The sequence below is a fragment of the Gobius niger genome (genome assembly GCF_951799975.1).
Source record: "Gobius niger genome assembly, chromosome: 18".
Classification (NCBI taxonomy): Eukaryota; Metazoa; Chordata; class Actinopteri; order Gobiiformes; family Gobiidae; genus Gobius; species Gobius niger.
In genome coordinates, this window is record NC_136869.1 from 16,466,761 (window position 1) to 16,484,165 (window position 17,405).

General features: G+C 41.6%; 2 protein-coding genes across 4 annotated transcripts in view; one reads left to right on the forward strand and one right to left on the reverse strand.

Moving 5' to 3' along the window:
• The window catches only part of arfgef1 (ADP-ribosylation factor guanine nucleotide-exchange factor 1 (brefeldin A-inhibited)), a 37,682-nt gene extending 28,548 nt beyond the window's left edge, over positions 1-9,134 (forward strand). For 2 of the 3 annotated variants that reach the window (XM_079575785.1, XM_079575786.1), the window contains 17 exons: positions 194-284; positions 564-604; positions 729-898; positions 1,267-1,418; positions 2,900-3,072; positions 3,170-3,330; positions 3,500-3,630; positions 3,858-3,987; positions 4,077-4,212; positions 4,300-4,438; positions 4,509-4,572; positions 5,008-5,149; positions 5,225-5,364; positions 5,601-5,772; positions 5,894-6,032; positions 7,345-7,462; positions 7,947-9,133. In XM_079575785.1, the coding sequence (XP_079431911.1) occupies positions 194-284; positions 564-604; positions 729-898; positions 1,267-1,418; positions 2,900-3,072; positions 3,170-3,330; positions 3,500-3,630; positions 3,858-3,987; positions 4,077-4,212; positions 4,300-4,438; positions 4,509-4,572; positions 5,008-5,149; positions 5,225-5,364; positions 5,601-5,772; positions 5,894-6,032; positions 7,345-7,462; positions 7,947-8,174 (2,327 nt within the window). In that variant the 3' untranslated portion in view covers positions 8,175-9,133. Of the gene's footprint in view, positions 1-193; positions 285-563; positions 605-728; positions 899-1,266; positions 1,419-2,899; positions 3,073-3,169; positions 3,331-3,499; positions 3,631-3,857; positions 3,988-4,076; positions 4,213-4,299; positions 4,439-4,508; positions 4,573-5,007; positions 5,365-5,600; positions 5,773-5,893; positions 6,033-7,344; positions 7,463-7,946 lie in introns of all 3 variants that reach the window. The other variant, XM_079575784.1, reaches the window with a different exon arrangement.
• A 227-nt stretch (positions 9,135-9,361) lies between these two features.
• Positions 9,362-17,314, reverse strand: cspp1a (centrosome and spindle pole associated protein 1a). Its single transcript, XM_079576358.1, has 29 exons — positions 17,150-17,314; positions 17,001-17,055; positions 16,816-16,916; positions 16,652-16,729; positions 16,244-16,339; positions 15,840-16,165; positions 15,693-15,764; positions 15,475-15,563; positions 15,305-15,401; positions 15,132-15,186; positions 14,734-15,044; positions 14,513-14,649; positions 14,336-14,420; positions 14,089-14,200; positions 13,870-14,017; positions 13,651-13,785; positions 13,522-13,583; positions 13,310-13,456; positions 13,134-13,238; positions 12,966-13,064; positions 12,833-12,902; positions 12,600-12,726; positions 11,768-11,910; positions 11,165-11,302; positions 11,048-11,079; positions 10,909-10,969; positions 10,721-10,806; positions 9,845-9,953; positions 9,362-9,772 (listed from the first exon to the last, which is right to left on the reverse strand). The coding sequence occupies exons 2-29, from the start codon at positions 17,044-17,046 to the stop codon at positions 9,597-9,599; spliced, it is 3,243 nt and encodes a 1,080-aa protein (XP_079432484.1). The 5' UTR covers positions 17,047-17,055; positions 17,150-17,314; the 3' UTR covers positions 9,362-9,596.
• Positions 17,315-17,405: the final 91 nt, after the last annotated feature.

Genomic DNA, 17,405 nt, shown 5'->3' on the forward strand with positions numbered 1-17,405 from the left:
TCAAACTCCTAAATAATGATATACTTGTCACATGTCATTGATATACAAGATGAACAACACCGGGCCTAGTACCGAACCCTGAGGGACACCACATGTGCAAATAAGATATAGATTCAAATATAACCTGTAAACCTTCTGAAACCGCTTTATGCTTGTGTCCTTTGTCCTTCTAACCAAATATTGAAATTTCTAGTTGGTGGGACGGTGGACCGGAAACAGATCGCGAGCATCCAAGAGTCAATTGGAGAGACGAGTTCCCAGAGTGTGGTGGTGGCTGTAGACAGGTAACATAGACACTCTATATCAGTGGTTTTTGGGCTTGTTTCTGGTGGTAATTTGGCTTCTTCAGTTTTAAACTCTGTTAAAGTTAGTGTCAATTTGATTCACATTTATTTTGCTGTTATTTTGGTTAGTGCTTAGTGAGTACTTAGTGATAGTTTAGTCCTATTTTAGACCTTATAATAGTCATTTTATAGCATTTGGTAAACCACACAGATTCAGACATGACACGTTTTACATTGTGATGGACTTTTTATTCACATTTTTTGTCTTTGGTGCTGTAGGATATTCACAGGCTCCACCAGACTGGACGGTAATGCAATAGGTAAGACCAGATAAAGCACACAAGGCTAAACTTATTCTGGTTTGATTAACATGACTCACTCCACTCAGAGGCACAAAATAGCCGTTTACTCACTCTGTGGCAACGTCTTTTGTGTGTTTGTCAGTGGATTTCGTGCGCTGGCTGTGCGCTGTGTCCATGGATGAGCTGGCCTCGCCCACACACCCGCGAATGTTCAGTCTGCAGAAAATAGTGGAGATCTCCTACTACAACATGGGCCGCATCAGGCTGCAGTGGTCCAGGATCTGGGAGGTCATCGGAGACCACTTTAACAAGGTAAAAAGAATGAGGCAAAAATGGAAAGACAAGATGCACTTAAGATGTTAGGAGGACAAATAGCTGAAAACTCAACTCAAGTATTTCATCTTTGAGGGTAGTTTTGGGAAATGAAATAAAACTTGTGTTACAGCAAAGTAGTTGTTCGTCTCTTCCAACTTATTGTTAACAGTGAAATAGTTTGAAAAGTGCTTAGATGTAGTGCATGTCTCTCCTGTTCTTTCCCAATTCTAGACCACTTTCACCTACTATTGACGCTGAAAGCTATGAAGTACTGCAGCCTTTTTGATATGCATGATGCCTTTATCACTATATATCACAAAATGCGCATCCTGACACGATCTGCCTTTGTGTTGTTCTCCTCACAGGTCGGTTGTAACACCAATGAAGACGTAGCAATCTTCGCGGTGGACTCTCTACGGCAGTTGTCTATGAAGTTTTTGGAGAAGGGCGAGCTGGCCAACTTCAGATTCCAGAAAGACTTCCTCCGGCCTTTTGAGCACATCATGAAAAAGAACAGGTGAGCGGCTCGTGTTTCTGATGTTAATCTCTGCGCCGAGCTGGAAGCACAAAGCCCATACTGTCTGTGTTCATCTGTCTTGCTCGGGCCGCAGACAGTCTCTGATTCAGTCCGGTCACACTGTCTCCGCCTGTTTATCTCACTGTTTGGCCTTTCTCGCTCTCTGCTCTTTTGAAGATCCGGGCAGCTCAGTTGTTTACTGCAAGTCGAGATTGAAAACCCTATTAGCTCTGCGTACCATTTAACGGTTCCTAGTGGCATAAATAAAGGTTAAGCCACTACTCGTTCTGTTTTTTGAGAGCAAACTATAACCTTACTTGACAGTCCTAGCATAGACAAATTATCAAATATTCTGTCTCCTAGTGGTTCCCAAAGTGGGGGTCGGTGGTTGTTTTACATTTCTGACATTATTTTGATGTATTTTTGATTGAAAACAGCATATTTTAGTTACATTTTTTGTCTTTTTAGTCTCGGGTACCCCTTCAGTCGTTCATTTATAGTACAAGTACCACCTACCTCAGGGATCTTGTAAAAAGTGACCAACTAAACTAAGATTATTCAGTATTTTAAAGTGTGTTGTTGTATTCAAAATGAAGTTATACTCTCAAAATCAAACCTTTTATTGAAAAACATACACTTTCCTTTGAAATTAGTATTGAAATTCTACTCAGTTTCACTTTCATTTTGAAGTACCCCCTGCTAAGTGCTTAAGTACCCCCTGGTTGATAAACACTGCTTTACAATATGAACAACTGTTTTAGGATTTTAGAAAATATATTATTGATAATTTTGGTCTTTTTTCCTGTTTTGTGGCCATTTATGAAAATTTTAAACATTCAATTGAAATTATTATTTGTTTTGATCATGGTCCTCAAACTACCTCGCTATAGTAACGTTGCTGTACTTTCGTCAACCAAAACATTGTCCCCCTAAGCCTTCTACTGCATATGTACCAATTACATTCCAGCCACCTTCATTTACCAAAGAGGTTTCCCCTTATGAATCTGCTTCTAGTAACAAAAAAAAGCATATTTGACAGCATTGCACTTTTCATTGACGTGAACGAGCGCAGCAGCAGCAGCAGCGTGTGAGTGCGCCCACTGACTGAGCAGACTGAGGAGGAGATGGCAAGTGGCCACGTAACAGCCCCTGCAGCTCCGGCCCATTACACTGACTCCCACTGCCTCCTCTGTGCGTGTGCGAGTCCGCCTCAGTCATCCTCATTCATAACTACAGAGCCGTTTGGAAAAGCTCTTCGCTATGGCAACTGTTGCTGTAAAACCCACACCCCCGAGACGGCTGAACTAATGCGTGCTCTTCCAGTGAGGATGTTATCAGAAGCTTTTAAAGTTAATTGATAGATACTGTCTTCCTCAACAAATGGGGCTACTCTTTCCTTCCTTTTGCTTAAAAAACTCCCGTGCTACTTACATTTAGGGGTGGGCCACATTGATAAAACTGCATTTTCCTTCTCCTCACAGGTCCCCCACCATCAGAGACATGGTTGTGCGCTGTATAGCCCAGATGGTTAACTCCCAGGCTGCGAACATCCGCTCTGGTTGGAAGAATATCTTTTCAGTCTTCCATTTGGCCGCTTCTGACCAGGACGAGAGCATTGTGGAGCTGGCTTTCCAAACTACCGGCCATATCGTCAGTAAGTGGGAACAAAAGAATTGTCCGACAGTGGCTTGCATTTTAAATCGAGCAATGTATAGTAAATTCTGCGCCTTTTTTGTTTGTTTTTGTTTCAGCGAATGTATTTGAGAAGCACTTTGCGGCCACCATAGACTCCTTCCAAGATGCTGTCAAATGTCTGTCAGAGTTTGCCTGTAATGCCTCGTTCCCAGACACCAGCATGGAGGCCATCCGGCTCATCCGACACTGCGCCAAATACGTTTCTGAGAGGCCACAGGTTATTATCACGCCCTTGCCAAAACACATCTATCTTTGCCTGCTTAGGGGGACCGGGGGGGATTTGCTGAACAATAGGCTATGTGTAAATAAATGTATTGGCGTGTGAGAAATAATGCCCTACGCCAGGCTGAAACTGTGTGTTGAAAATGGCCTTCTTTCTTCGGCAGGCTTTCAAAGACTACACCAGTGATGACATGAATGTAGCGCCCGAGGATCGCGTGTGGGTGCGCGGCTGGTTCCCCATTCTCTTCGAGCTCTCGTGCATCATCAACAGGTGTAAACTGGACGTCAGGACCAGGTAGGCGGAGCTTATCTGGAGTAAATGAAAGGACTTTAAGCCACAAGATTAATATGGCACATTTTTTGGACCCTTTGCTTAACAAAAAACAAGATTCAATGAGTAGTGTGGGTTATCTGATCTCATGACTTCCAATTTTTGCATGCCATGAACAAATTGAGTCCAGAAATGCTGTAAATGACACAAAAGCAACATTAAATTACTCCAGTCTTGTTTGTTTTTCCCAGGGGGCTAACGGTAATGTTTGAAGTAATGAAGACGTACGGTCACACCTTTGAGAAACACTGGTGGCAGGACTTGTTCCGAATAGTTTTTAGGATTTTTGACAATATGAAGCTACCAGAGCAGCAGACTGAGGTACATGCATGGTATTTAACACTATATAGTATTTGTGTAGCCACTTTTGCTAACATATGCCACTGCCTGTGTCGTATTCAACTTGACAGAAGGCCGAGTGGATGACGACCACTTGCAACCATGCACTTTATGCCATTTGCGATGTTTTCACCCAATACTTCGAGTCCCTCAACGACGTCTTGCTGGACGACATCCTGGCACAGCTCTACTGGTGTGTGCAGCAAGGTAAGCGCAGACCAAATAGGCGCTTCGTTTTTGGCAGCTCGTATTTTAGCTCTTGACCGTCTTTGTTTGCGCCTCTGTTTGCTTCAGATAACGAGCAGCTGGCCCGCTCAGGCACCAACTGTTTGGAGAATGTAGTTATTTTGAATGGGGAGAAGTTCTCCCTCGAGACGTGGGACAAAACGTGTAACTGCATGTTGGACATCTTCAAGACAACCATTCCCCATGCGTAAGAGGCGGATTGTATATAAAGCTATGATTAAACTGTTGATTTATCTAACGCCTACTTGTGTCTTCAGCTTGTTAACATGGAGGCCAGAGGGAGAGCACTTTACATCCCTGAATCTGTCTGATAAGCAACTGGTGAGCAACTAATCTAATAAATACAACCGTATAATATCCAATCATCTGCTCCATCCTATCATAAACTGTGGTTCTTATTTCATTATCTTTTGCCAGATATGGTAAATGCAGGAATATGTATATAAACATGTGGTGTGCACTGTTTCTGTATTTTAATCTAGCACATTGTGTCATTAAGAGTCCAAATCACTGCAACGTGTATCAATAGTGATCCGTCCCGTCTGACAAAGCTGTACAGGCGCCCAAAATGTACCTTCATTTAATTTGCATAAAAGATAAGGATGTGTTATTAGAGCTAGAAACGAGTTGGGGGCAGCAGCTAACTCTTTCTGCTCAGCTACATCCAACTTTCACGGGTTGTGCAGCTTCAAAACTGAATGCATTTATCCCCAGAACAATTTCATGTAACGAGTTTTGTTGCCCATTCTCTTTCAGGACACTGTTTCCCAGAAGTCTGTGGACATCCAGACGCGCTCCGATGACCAGCTTTCCCTCAGCAGTGTGGACCGGGTTGCCATGGAGACCCGGCGTCAGAGCCAGTACAGTTCGGGCGTGGCAGAGACCAGAAATTCAACCAGTACGTCTTTTATGTTCACCGAAGATGTTTCACTCTGTTTGCGCGAGTGCTTGCTGATGAACGTGTTTCTTGCAGAAGTTCAGGAGCAGCGGTTGTTCTCTGCTCTGCTCATTAAGTGTGTGGTGCAGCTGGAGCTCATCCAGACCATCGACAACATCGTCTTCTTTCCAGCCACCAGTAAGAAGGAGGATGCCGAGAACTTTGCTGCTGCCCAGGTACAAGAAAATTATCTTGTAACTTTATGTGACCGTGTACAAAAAATCCATGGGACAGTATTAAATGCTTACAGAATGAACAGCTGGATTAAAATAAGTTCACATAGTCTGCTGCATGTGCTGCAACAATCAAGCTGTAGATAGTATTTGCCCCAAACGTTTCCTGCCCTTAAACCCTTCTTTACAGCACTGAAAAACTCTCTTTTACAAATTGCACATATGTTTACTTTTTGCAGAGGGATGCCTTATATGCAGCCGACACCCCTGTAGAAACCCAGGACCAGGGCATGTATCGGTATCTGACCTCAGGGCAGCTCTTCAAGCTCCTGGACTGTCTCTTGGAGTCACATCACTTCGCTAAAGCCTTTAACTCCAACAACGAGCAGCGGACTCTCCTCTGGAAAGCTGGTAAGCTGATGATGTCCTGTTATCCTGGTAGTGCTCAAAGGAGGCTCATATTTTCTTAATTGGTGCTTGGTGTGAAAACTTCGAGGACCCCTGATCAACTGACCGTGATGCTTTTTTCAAGGGTTCAAAGGGAAGTCCAAACCCAACTTGTTGAAGCAGGAGACCAGCAGCCTGGCGTGTGGGATGCGGATCCTCTTCCGGATGTACACTGACGAGAGCCGACAGGACGCCTGGGAGGAGGTGCAGAGGCGACTGCTCAAGTGAGGACAATTACACTGCAATAGCCTTGTACAAATACACTCAGATACATTCACATAGATTTATAGATGCTCTTGCTTTTATACGCTCTGTGCCTGCAGTTGCCTATTTCACCATATTTATTGCATGTCACTCTGGTTGACCACTTGACCATCATCACTCTGCTCATTTTTTCCATCATGTAAATGACAATGTCTGCTTTTCAAAATGAGCCCTATATTTTCAGAGTAAAACCACTGCACGAAAAAAAAAAACATGTTGTTCACGACTGCAACAATCAATTCGAGTGGGAGCTTGAAAATGCGTTCTAAATTAGAGAGTATTGAAAAACTAATTGTTGCGCGAATTCTGCACAGGTTATAGTAAGAGCATAATGAGTCTGTTCAGCAATTACTTTGTGTAATTATGGAAGGCACCGTCTACAATGTTTGTTTCATCAGTGCTTTTGTTTGTGGAGGATCAATAGGCGCTACATCCAGCAAATCTAAATTTTCATTCAAGTATTCTTATGATTACCACCGTTTCAAGTACTTGTAGCACAAAATGGTGGCAACATCAGTGTTAAGTAATGTGTTTTAGATCAAGGTAATAAGTTGCCTATGAATGCCTTTCTCCTATACGCCACGAGTGCCCACGAGTGTCTATTATAAAGCTTTCCATTCGTCCAAGGATGATCTATTTTGAAGTCATTGTTAGAGTAGACAAGTGACAGCAGCACAGAGCACAGGCAGCACTCTCTGTTATAGTTCTCTAACTGTATGCGCTGTCAGATCTATAGGAACCCCACGTTTGATTGTTCAGTCACTGTCATTGCTGTGTCAGTCTACTATCGACAGCTGTCATGCTCCTCTATATGCCTCTGCAGTTTCCTTACTTCATTTATAACATCCAATAACTCAAGGGTGTGTTTTTATACACTGCATAACCTGAACTACACCGCCTTTAGCTTTGCATTATTCATTCACTCCATACTCGGTGATGGTAAGCGAGGCAACCAGTCTGCAAACCACCACCAACCACTCACTCACACACTACATTCGGCAGGCTTCCTGGTGTTCCCAAACGGTCTCCCATCCAAGTCCTGCCAGGCCCTTCCCTGCTTAGCTTCCGAGATCTGACGGGATCGGGCATAGCAAAGGCGGTATGGCCATAATCACATGTTTATCGCTTATACAGTATGTGATCAATAGTGGGCTAAGTTAACATCAACCTCATGCCAATACAGCAGAAACGATGTAGAAAGTCATTGCTTTATTTGAGCCCCTAAATAAGTTTGTTTTCTTTGTTAAGTGTATGGTCTGTTTTGTTTTGCAGTGTGTGTAGCGAGGCTGTAGCGTACTTTTTGGCCCTGACCTCGGAGAGCCATAGAGAGGCTTGGACAAACCTGCTGCTACTCTTCCTCACCAAGGTGCTAAAAATCAGTGATGAAAGGGTAAGCAACTTTAACACAAGCTTCTTAAATGAATTTGTTCAGGCATATTTGTTGTCAACGCAGTATTTTGGATCTTAAAGGGACTATACGGAGTTTAAAAATGTTAAAATGATGTATTTTCCTCCCCCTACATGTTCCAACAATGTCCTAATGTGTAGAATGAGCCCAGACCTGTTCACCACAACTGCCTCTAAAATCCTGCACTGTCACTTAAAAAATGTGTTACTTAGGTCCGAAATTCGAGAATAATATAGAAGGTGCAGTTACACATATGACCTGAGGTGGCAGTAGTGAGTATAAAATGGCAAACTTGCATCCAGCCCCTTTCATTAATGGAAGTTGGAATTTAATCAATTTCTTCTCAGTCAAATTGACCAAAACGATACAAATTAGATAGAAACAAGTCTGGTGCTTTGTGCATTTGATTGGTCTCGATTAACCCTTGTCTTCCCTTTGCCCTGTCATCTTCCCTTTGCCCTGTCAGTTCAAAGCCCATGCGTCCAGATACTACCCCCTGCTGTGCGAGATCATGCAGTTCGACCTGATCCCCGAGCTGCGGGCCGTCCTGAGGAAGTTTTACCTCCGCATCGGCTCGGTTTTCCACATCGCGCAGCTGCCTGCGTCCGAACCGTGCACAGACACTCGCCCGCTTCCCCCCTCCCAGGAGCTGGACACCGAGCTGGGGGAGGAGGCCGGGGAAGAGGCCCAGTGATGCCCCGAAATACGACATACCTCCATATTTAATGCTGAACGCACTCGACTTAACGACCACCCACCTGCACTCTCTTAACCCCCGTCAACCACACATTTGTTTTTTTCCCGCGCATCTGAAGGAGTGATCTCACGTGTAGCGCTGCCTCTGGAGAAACTACTGAACCGAACAGACAGTAACCCATATCTTTGAATTGAAGGAAATATAATCCAAAAAACGTGTGCTTCTTACTGTAATCTTTAACATGTAACAAATGAGTGGTTTTTCAACAACATGCAAAAAGAAATGTGGATGAAATGTGGCATTAAGTCACGCAGCTGTGATGTTAACATTAGTAACGGACATCTCCTGGAGTGATATAGTTGTACATATCTGCCGCTGTATGTAATATAGGCATATAATAACACTAGATTTCATTTATTTTTGTTGGTTTGTCTGGATTTGCTGCACTTGATCTCTTTTTGAATGCACTGGAGATTTTACTTTTTTTGATAATTTATTTGACCTCAGCATTTCTTGCAGTTTGTCCCACACGGAACAATTTGCAACTGAAGATGATCAGAAAGTGAAGGGGTAAATTATTCCAATTGTTTTTTACTTTTAATTTGTTCTTAGGTTTTTAACACGACACTTTGAACTGGAAGATGTTTAAGATGATGCTAGCTGCTTTCGAATCACCAATAAGTTTTCACGTTTGCGTTTTAGTTTTCACTTTTGTGTACAAAATCAAAAGTTAATAATATATTTAATGCTTTTTCCTTTGGTTTTGGGGGGAGATGTATAGAGAAAATTAAATTGTTAGCTGTGCTTTAAGTATGACTGGGAAGCATTCCTGCTCATGGATGTAGAAAACAAAATGTATGATACAGCAATGTAAAGTTTTCTATGTTGCAAAAAGATTATGTACAACTTTCTGTACAATACATCATCTGGCATTCTAATCAGGTTCTAGGTCAATAAAGTTTTTGAACTTGGTTGATTTTAAAAATTTCATACCCTTTTTATTTCTTGAATTTGATACAGTTTTGTAAGTGAAACTTTAAGCCACACTGCGCAACATTTGACACATTAAATAAAATAAAAGGCAAGAATTTGTGGTTATTGATGTTACTGTGAGGCGGCTCGTTCTCCTCAGACCAGACCTGGATCATGTTTGGTATTGCAAACCTAATACTTAAACTAATTTAGTGACGGTATAGTTGCTGTTGTGACATAGCATCATATAAACTGGAAAGTTCCGCAATGTGGCTTTAAGGATTTCATTTATTATAGGAAATAATATATTGCACATACCATCAGTACTATAAGTAACTTATAAGCGGTACATATATACATAAATATAGCCAACATCATTTAAATAAGTTGTGCTTTAAGTGCCTAATGCAAACAAAGTGCTGTTGTTTTAAGTGCTAAAGGCCTAAGTCAGAATTGTGCTTGCGGCTTCCTGCCGGGCCGCCTGTAGCCGAAGTGCTCTGGTTCTGCTGTGCTTGTTCGCAGCCAGGGCTCCGTGGCAACAGTCCCCACGGAGATGGGCCTCCCCCGGGCAGAGCGGGTGGAGCACAGAGATAAGATGTCCACTTCATTGGCACGTTGGTTCTCTAGGGAGCAGACCGGCTCATGCATCACAGTAGATATGTACTCATATATTTACATTGTCACATATGTCACACCTGACGGTTGTCTATGTCTGCGACTGTGCCGGACTTGGTTTATGAAAGTGTCTGAGGACCCAGGCGGGGCATCAGAGTTATTCATTTGATCCACACCAACAGCCTCCCCCTGTACAAATGGAATGACAGTATTTGAAATTGAGAAAAAAGCCATACTGCGTTACATTTCACTAATCGTACAATGAAATACAAACATTAACACTAGTGTCTTTACAGTGAGTTGGCCTCTTAATCCTCAGTCCTGACTCATAACTATGGTGGGAACGGGACATCGCCAGCTTGTCTCTACGGAGATGATCCTTGCTTTGCATTGACTACATGTATCCAAACTCGCTGCAAAATGGCTTTTTTCTGTGTCGAGCTGCACATTCACGCACGCACATCATTCATCCTGGCCTATCGTACATGTTTTTAGTGGTGGGGAAACCGGATTAACAGCTTTTTTGGCATCGCTGGGATGTTTATCAGTGTTTAAAGCCACACTATGCAACATGTTACCCAATAAATAGAATGAAACACAAGCATTTAATTTATTGCAGATGTTTTTGATTTTGAAAAATATCTAAAAACTGACAACAAACAAACGTGTCTGTGTGAGCGGCTCATCTTTCCTAAGACATGACTGTAACTTTATTGGAAGCGGGGACATCTCTAGATCTCCATGGAGATATTGACAAAAGGCAGCCAATTGTGAATGGGCTAGGTCCTCATCCAAATCCATTCTTTGATTACCCACAGCATTTTCTGTGTTGTGCCGGTCATAAGAACAATGTTTTGTATTGTGTGTCTTTAAGGATTGAAGTCCAACTTGGGTAACAAAGTCAGCTCCAATAGACCAGAGGCTATGACTATATTGCCTGTTTGTACTAATCATACTTCATAGTTGTGTCTCCTGTGGTGTGATGATCTCTGTCGGGACTCTGCTGACGGCTGAGGAATGAAGTCCTCAGAGCTGTAAACATCTGGAGAGCAGAGAAACAAACATTTGTCAATGCCCCAGACTTTACGAGCAGTTGCCGGTTTTTTTACTATGAAAAGGAGACTGTTTTTTGATTCGGAGTTACCGAGGAATGTTGTGTCAGATGGCAACACGGAGGAGTTTCTGTGAACATGTCGGTTACTCCTCTAAGTAAATAAAAACACAAACAGGTGTAAGTTCAGCTGAGTGAGGCCTGAGGGACATTACATAATTGTCACACTCACACTAGAGGGGTATTCTTGCTCATTCCCTAAGTCTGGAGAAGCAATGAACAAGAATCAGCAAAACTGTGTAGCATATGTTAATATAGTATATGCATTAGTAGTGACCAAAATACTGACTGTCCATGTCCTTGCTTTTCATGTGGCAGAGTCTGCGCTGTTGTTCCCTGAGCAAAGCCTGCTGCTGTAGGTCCAGGTTTGGCACATCGTTGGGAGGATCAGGGTAGTTGTAAAGGAGCTGTTCACGGGACGGTGTGTCTGGAGACATAGTATTCAGTTTACAAAAAGACATGGCCAGGACAATTTATTGACACCTTTCATGTAAATGCCACAGGTTTTCTCTGCTTACACTACATACAGCAAATATATGTATATAAGCAAAGTCTATGGTGTGCTTCACTACTTATATGCATAATGTATACATGAATCTTGATAACATATTTCTTCATTTTCACACAAATTTTGTCCAATCTGCGGTTTCTTCGACAAGCTGTGGCTGTTTTTCTCAAGCTCAGCATTTAGTTAGTCTGGGAACGCATCCAAAGCCTCCTTGTTGTATGCATTGCAATAGGTTCACAGTGCCAACCTCTCTGTCGCTGAAGGACATCTCCTGTACATGAAAGCTGCAGTATTGTGTGCGTCTGTCTTGTATAGTCCAGCAAATATCACAGTCAACTATCTTATCCTTCATGAAATCTGAAACGTAATTATACACAGTATTACCTCTGTATTTAAGTGTGTTGAACTCTCTGAAGTTTTGCGTGTTTTCTTGAGTCAAGTGAAGTTTCTGAGATGGAGACGGGCCATTTTCCTGGTGCCGTAGTTCAGCAGCGTCTCTGCGCCATTGTTCTGTCTGCCTTTGGTGCCTGGACAAATTAAAGTGAAAGCTTTTTAACTGAACAAATGCCAATAATTAGAGACATGTGGCTCTATGAACACATGCCAACTCAACACTTTCCTGTCCAGATTTGGAGATTCCGCTGCCAGCTATAGTTTACTTGAAAAAGTCCAATGTTAAACAATGACTTGAACAAAAAAAAATCACTATTTTGATAAACACAATTATTAATTTTGGGCAACTATGCTTTAAGGCGGGACTCGCTACACTGGCCACTTAGTTACAGACATGAACAGGTATTATTTGACATGGCACGAGACTGTATTTTGTACAGTGGAAGGAGTTCAGAGCTAACCACTCCACCACAGTGCGCCCTATTATCTTAACCATATATATTAACCATGTATAAGTCAAGGCCATTGTGTGTGAGGTGGCCAGTGAGCGGACCACAGGCCCTGGTAACGTGTCCCTCTGTTCTATAACAAACCCAACGTATTAGGCGAGATAAGGCTATAAAATGAGATTATAGCCCATGGGGACGGCCGTGTTATAATAATGCAATATTGGGTCCCTGAAAGCAATCAGATAAAGAGATAGCCAAACCGACCCAGGTCATTTTCATTAGCTCAGAGCACTACGTGGACTGAACTGCAAAATCCCAAATGGAAATGACACATTTCTTGGATTAAGCACAAAAAAAGGTTTAAATTGTTTTACCCGGTGAGGGAAAGATGTTGTTCATTCACTGGTTCTGTTTGCATTAGTTTAGTTTCCATATGTTTCTTTTCCTTTGCGAGGATGTTACGAAGAGCTGCCAACTGTGTGATTATCTCCTGTTGGTCATCTGTAGAAGCCACAATCAAGTGGCAACAGTTAGTACTGGGAAATGACTATAGGTTGCTTTTGCAAGTAACCGTATAGTAGTGTCACAGCAAAGATGTCACTCTGACCTTGCTGAGTTGCTTGAGTTTGTACTGGAACCTGTTCTGGGTGGTCCTGCGGTGCTGTCTCTGACTGTTCCTGTTGAAAAAGTCCATTATGTGATTAAAATGCTTTCTTAATTCGTGATGTGTAGTGACTTACAGTCTTGGAGGTGAGCTGGCTTGTCACAAAGGAAGGACCTGGGTCATGTGTGTTTGTGCGTTTGTGTTGTAGGTTTGGAATAGGAGGTGAAGGTGCTCTCTGAAAATGAACAATCTCCATTATGGACATGCAGCAAAACAAGCAGCTCCGCCCATTTTTGTCGCTCACCTGTTCCTGAGCCCCTGTTCTGTCTCTTGTTGGTGGCCGGTCCTCCTTGTTGCCTTCAGGCGTCTTTCTGCCTTTGTCAGATTTATTTGTTTTCTGATGTCCCTTCTGTAACAAAAAAGGGCCCTTTTTTTTTTTTTTAAGTTAGTGAACAGTTTTCTTTAATTTGTATTTTTCACCTGCATTTTCATCCGGTTCCGTTGCTGCTCTTCCTTGTACTCCTTCAGAAGTTGTGCTCTCTCCTCTGCCAACCTCTTCTCCTCTTCCTCCTCTGTGATTCTCCGTCGTTCTCTTTCTTCAGTTTGCTTCCGCCTGTCTTCTTTTATCTATAAAGTAATAGAATTTACGTATTTTCAAATTTTGAATGTTGTGGTTTTTAATGTTGCCCAACCTGCTGCAAAAGTTCTTCTTTGTAACGGTCCTGACGATGTGAATGCTCTGGATCATTGTAACCTGTAAGAGCATTAAGGTAAGCAGAGGAATAAGACAGTGTCCATCACATATAAGCAGAAATGATTATCTAAATGTCCCAGACCAGGAAGAGGAGGCCTGCGCCTGGGTCGAGGAGTAACTTCTCCAATCAACCCAAGGCTATTTGTTATATTACTATTCCTATGAGTCTCTTCATTGGTTCTATGCATCTGATCCAGGTTCGCTGTACAGTAGAAAGAAAAACAAAAAACACATAAATAATCAGACACTGCAGAGTCAATTCAAGGAAGAACCATGCACAGCTTACTGATAAGATTTCCACTTGGGTCTTTAATAGGTGCTCCTCCTCCTGCTCTGCCCCAGGGGTTATAAGACAACATCTCAGCTGTTTTTTTGGCCTCATATAGCTCCTTTTCCTTCCTTTCTCTTCTTCTGTGCTCCTCTATGTCTTTGATCTGGACATAAAAATATTTTACAACTAATTAGGTAAACTGGATGGGGTTTTCAACTTTAAAAAATGAATAACCTGCTGTTTGAGTGCTTCTTGGTAGTTCAAAGCATTTTCTCTTCTCTGTTCACTTTCTGAGGAGCTGAGCTGTCTTAGAGGAATTACCGTAATTCTCTGTCCAAAGTCAGGTCTGGAAAAAAAAAAAGTCAGAATAAGAAGAGGAACAAAGTGTAGCCTACATTTACTGGACTAGAGAGCCCTCTTCTGGAGGAGAGTTCACATTTCAAACATTTTAATATAAAGGTTAGATCTTATGCACACTGACTGAGTGGGTCCTGAGAGTCGCTGCGATGCTCGACTTTGTTGGGGAAAGGTCCTGGTCTCAAACTCCTGAGCTCCTCCAAATTTATCTGAGGAAATAGAGTAAAGCAAATTATACTTTTTCACCTACAGTATATGTTGTATAACTGTTGTACTGAGGGGAAAAAAAATATTTCCTGACATTTTGTATCGTTTTGATTGTGAGAAAGCATTGGCTCTAATGGATGTCTCCTTCCATAGTAGTAATAGGCATCATCATACGGCGTCTTGTAGCTATTCTCTTCTCTGGGAGGTAATAGAGGAGGACCATCAGTAAATCTAAAGAAACCACAGTACAATGAATGGTCTGTAGCAGTTCCACATACACAGCATATGCATCCTAAATACAAAGTCATAACCAACCCTTTAGTGGCTGCGTCTCCGATCATTTGAGAGAAATCCTTCTTGTATTCATCAAATGATGTATCAGGTGAATAACCCTTATGGTTTGCACCATTCTGAGCACTGTTGTTGTCCAGAGGCGAAGTGGGAAAAGCTATATTAGGTCTTCCTGGTGGCTCTCTGTGCTCCAGCTTAAAGTTTGAGTCAGGAAAGTGCTTCAGTCCAAGACTTTCTTTAGCAGCAATGTTACCAGTGTCAGGTTTATAAGAAACCCCTGGATTCCACCTCTGATTGTTGCGATATACTGAACCATACTGCCTCAAACTGTCAGGCTGATGGACCATAGAGAAATTACCATTATACATGTTACATAAAATATATTTTTTAAATCTTTTAACTCCTAGATTGTATGTTCCTACTTTGTTTGGGTCAGTAGCTCCAGTGGCAGCTACCCTTAGTCCAAAGATTTTCTCTCTAGGAAAAAATTCAAAAATTGACATGTTTATTCACATTTTAGATGAAAGTTCTTGAGTCATCTTCTGTACACTGTAGTTGCAGGGTTTGCATTCCAAAAATATAAAATTGTACTTACTTTCTTTTGTTTTCTCGTTGTTCAGCTATTTGGTTCAGTAATTCTTGTTTATATTGTTCCTTCTTCCTCTGCACGGCCTCTTGTTCCTCCGTTTGTCCTATTTAACAAAACCAACATGTAATGGCTGATTTAAAAAAAAAAATTAAATAGGTAATAGCCAGATTACTTACCAATCATGAGCCCAGTCGCATGAACTGAGTTATCTCTAGTAGGTCTAAATCTTTCTGCCATCTTTCCTTTGCCTTGTATCTGATGAGTTCTAAAACAAAAGTACTACACCAGTTGATAACTTCAAAAACAAAACTAGGGAATGTCAAAAAGAGCATTTATCATAGAACAATTAAACACGTTTGTAGCCATATTCACAATACACAGTCAGTTCTCTTACTCTGAATTCCAATTGTGGTTATTGTTGTTCTGGCTAATAAAAACTTCATCATGTTTCATATCCAAGGGAGCCCTGACACAAAACAACAGAGAGATTACACCTGAGAGATTACAAACGGGGGGAATGAAATTACTGCAAAAGTAACACCTTTCAGCTCTGCGATGTTTATCCTCTTTTATGTACTTGGACTGGTGTCTCTGCTGATTTGGTTTCCTCCCATGACTCATCTCCTTTTCTTCTTCACTGTCTATGCTAAACTTGTCTTCAGAGCTGTGGCGACTCTCTTGTCGTGAAGTGAAAGCTCTTCGCTTCTGTGGGCCCTTGTTCCAGGTCTTCCTCCCTTTTTTTGTTTTAACCAGGTCAGTAAGGGTGGCAGCATCTCTCCTGGATGTTGGACGCTCCGTATAGCTCACAGGTGGGGAAGGGTCTTGAGGATGTTTGTGCACTGCATCGAAATTGGAAGGCCCCTCAGGCTGAAAGTAGCAATCACATATGAATTGTATATGTTAAACAAATACGCAAAAAGTTAAATGAAGGTTTATATTTGTTACTTGAGAAGAAAGAGAAAACTGTCCCCGCCTTCTAGATTTAGCTTGTTCTTGAAGAAAGAGGTTGTATTCTCTGTTTCTCTCGTCTCTCAATTTTTCCTGCACAAGGTAAGTCATTGTTCATTGTACAGTACTTTGGTGAGGCTATACAGGTAGTGAAATACAATATAGTGAAACATGGCAAAAAGAAATTACATTATAACCCTTGAACGTTTAAGAAAGAGCAGATCTCTTTCAAATAGGCATAGTCTATCTGACACCTTTATAAATAATTTATACACACTTACACAACAGTTTCCGAGATTTAAGAAAGCTGAAGTCATTATATTATACATTATAGATACAATGCCTATGGGAAAGATCTGTTTGAAGACTGCATTACTTGTATGTGGAAATAACAAAAATGATCACCTTGACTGATGTCCTCTCAGCAATGGGCAAAGACGAGCTGTGGTATTGTGAACTGTTGTAAACTTTCGAGTCCCTTTTCTGCACAGACAGGATTTAGTGTAAAACCTTTATATACAGCCTATATATAGGCTATAGGCTTAACCAAAGGTATTCACTGACATCACCTGATCGTCAATATAACGTTTGTAATCCATCTGAAGCTCCTCTTGAAGCTTCTGCTTTTTTCTTTCATATTCGGCTCCTAGCAAATAATTAAATCCTAGACCTGTAAAAAAAAAAAAGTAAAGAATGTAGTGACCTTTGCAGTAATTTATTACTTCAAAGGTCTATTATTTTAGGCCTAATGTACCTCTGTTGTTAGTTGCAACACGCACGGCAAGTGCTGGGAGAGGCATGTCCACATGCTTAAGGAAACCGCGTAAATTAATGGCCGCGTAAGTTAATGGGCCACGTCTTACATTCTAAATAATCTTACGGTAACATTAATAAACAACATACCTTTAATTAAATGAAGAGAGCTGCGATGTTTACGATGTCTAAATCTATCAATATCTACTGCTTCTGTTCACCCAATTCAAATCTAACAAACACATGTCAAGCCCATCTAACAACCCACATGCCACTCGATTTAGTTTATTTTGTAAGTAATTTCATGAATAATACTAAGCTCTTAGCAGTCCTGTTTAGGCTACTAATATCACTATGGCTGAGCAAAAGCATCATTAGGTTGCTATTGGCAACCACAGAAAAGTCC

Coding starts and splice junctions, on each gene's coding strand:
- cspp1a (XM_079576358.1), bottom strand. CDS start 17,046: ATGCCTCTCCCAGCACTTGCCGTGCGTGTTGCAACTAACAACAGAG. Junction 16,166..16,243: donor AGTTTTCTCTTTCTTCTCAA/GTAACAAATATA, acceptor TGCTACTTTCAG/CCTGAGGGGCCTTCCAATTT. Junction 11,080..11,164: donor GAAAAGCAAGGACATGGACA/GTCAGTATTTTG, acceptor TTGCTTCTCCAG/ACTTAGGGAATGAGCAAGAA.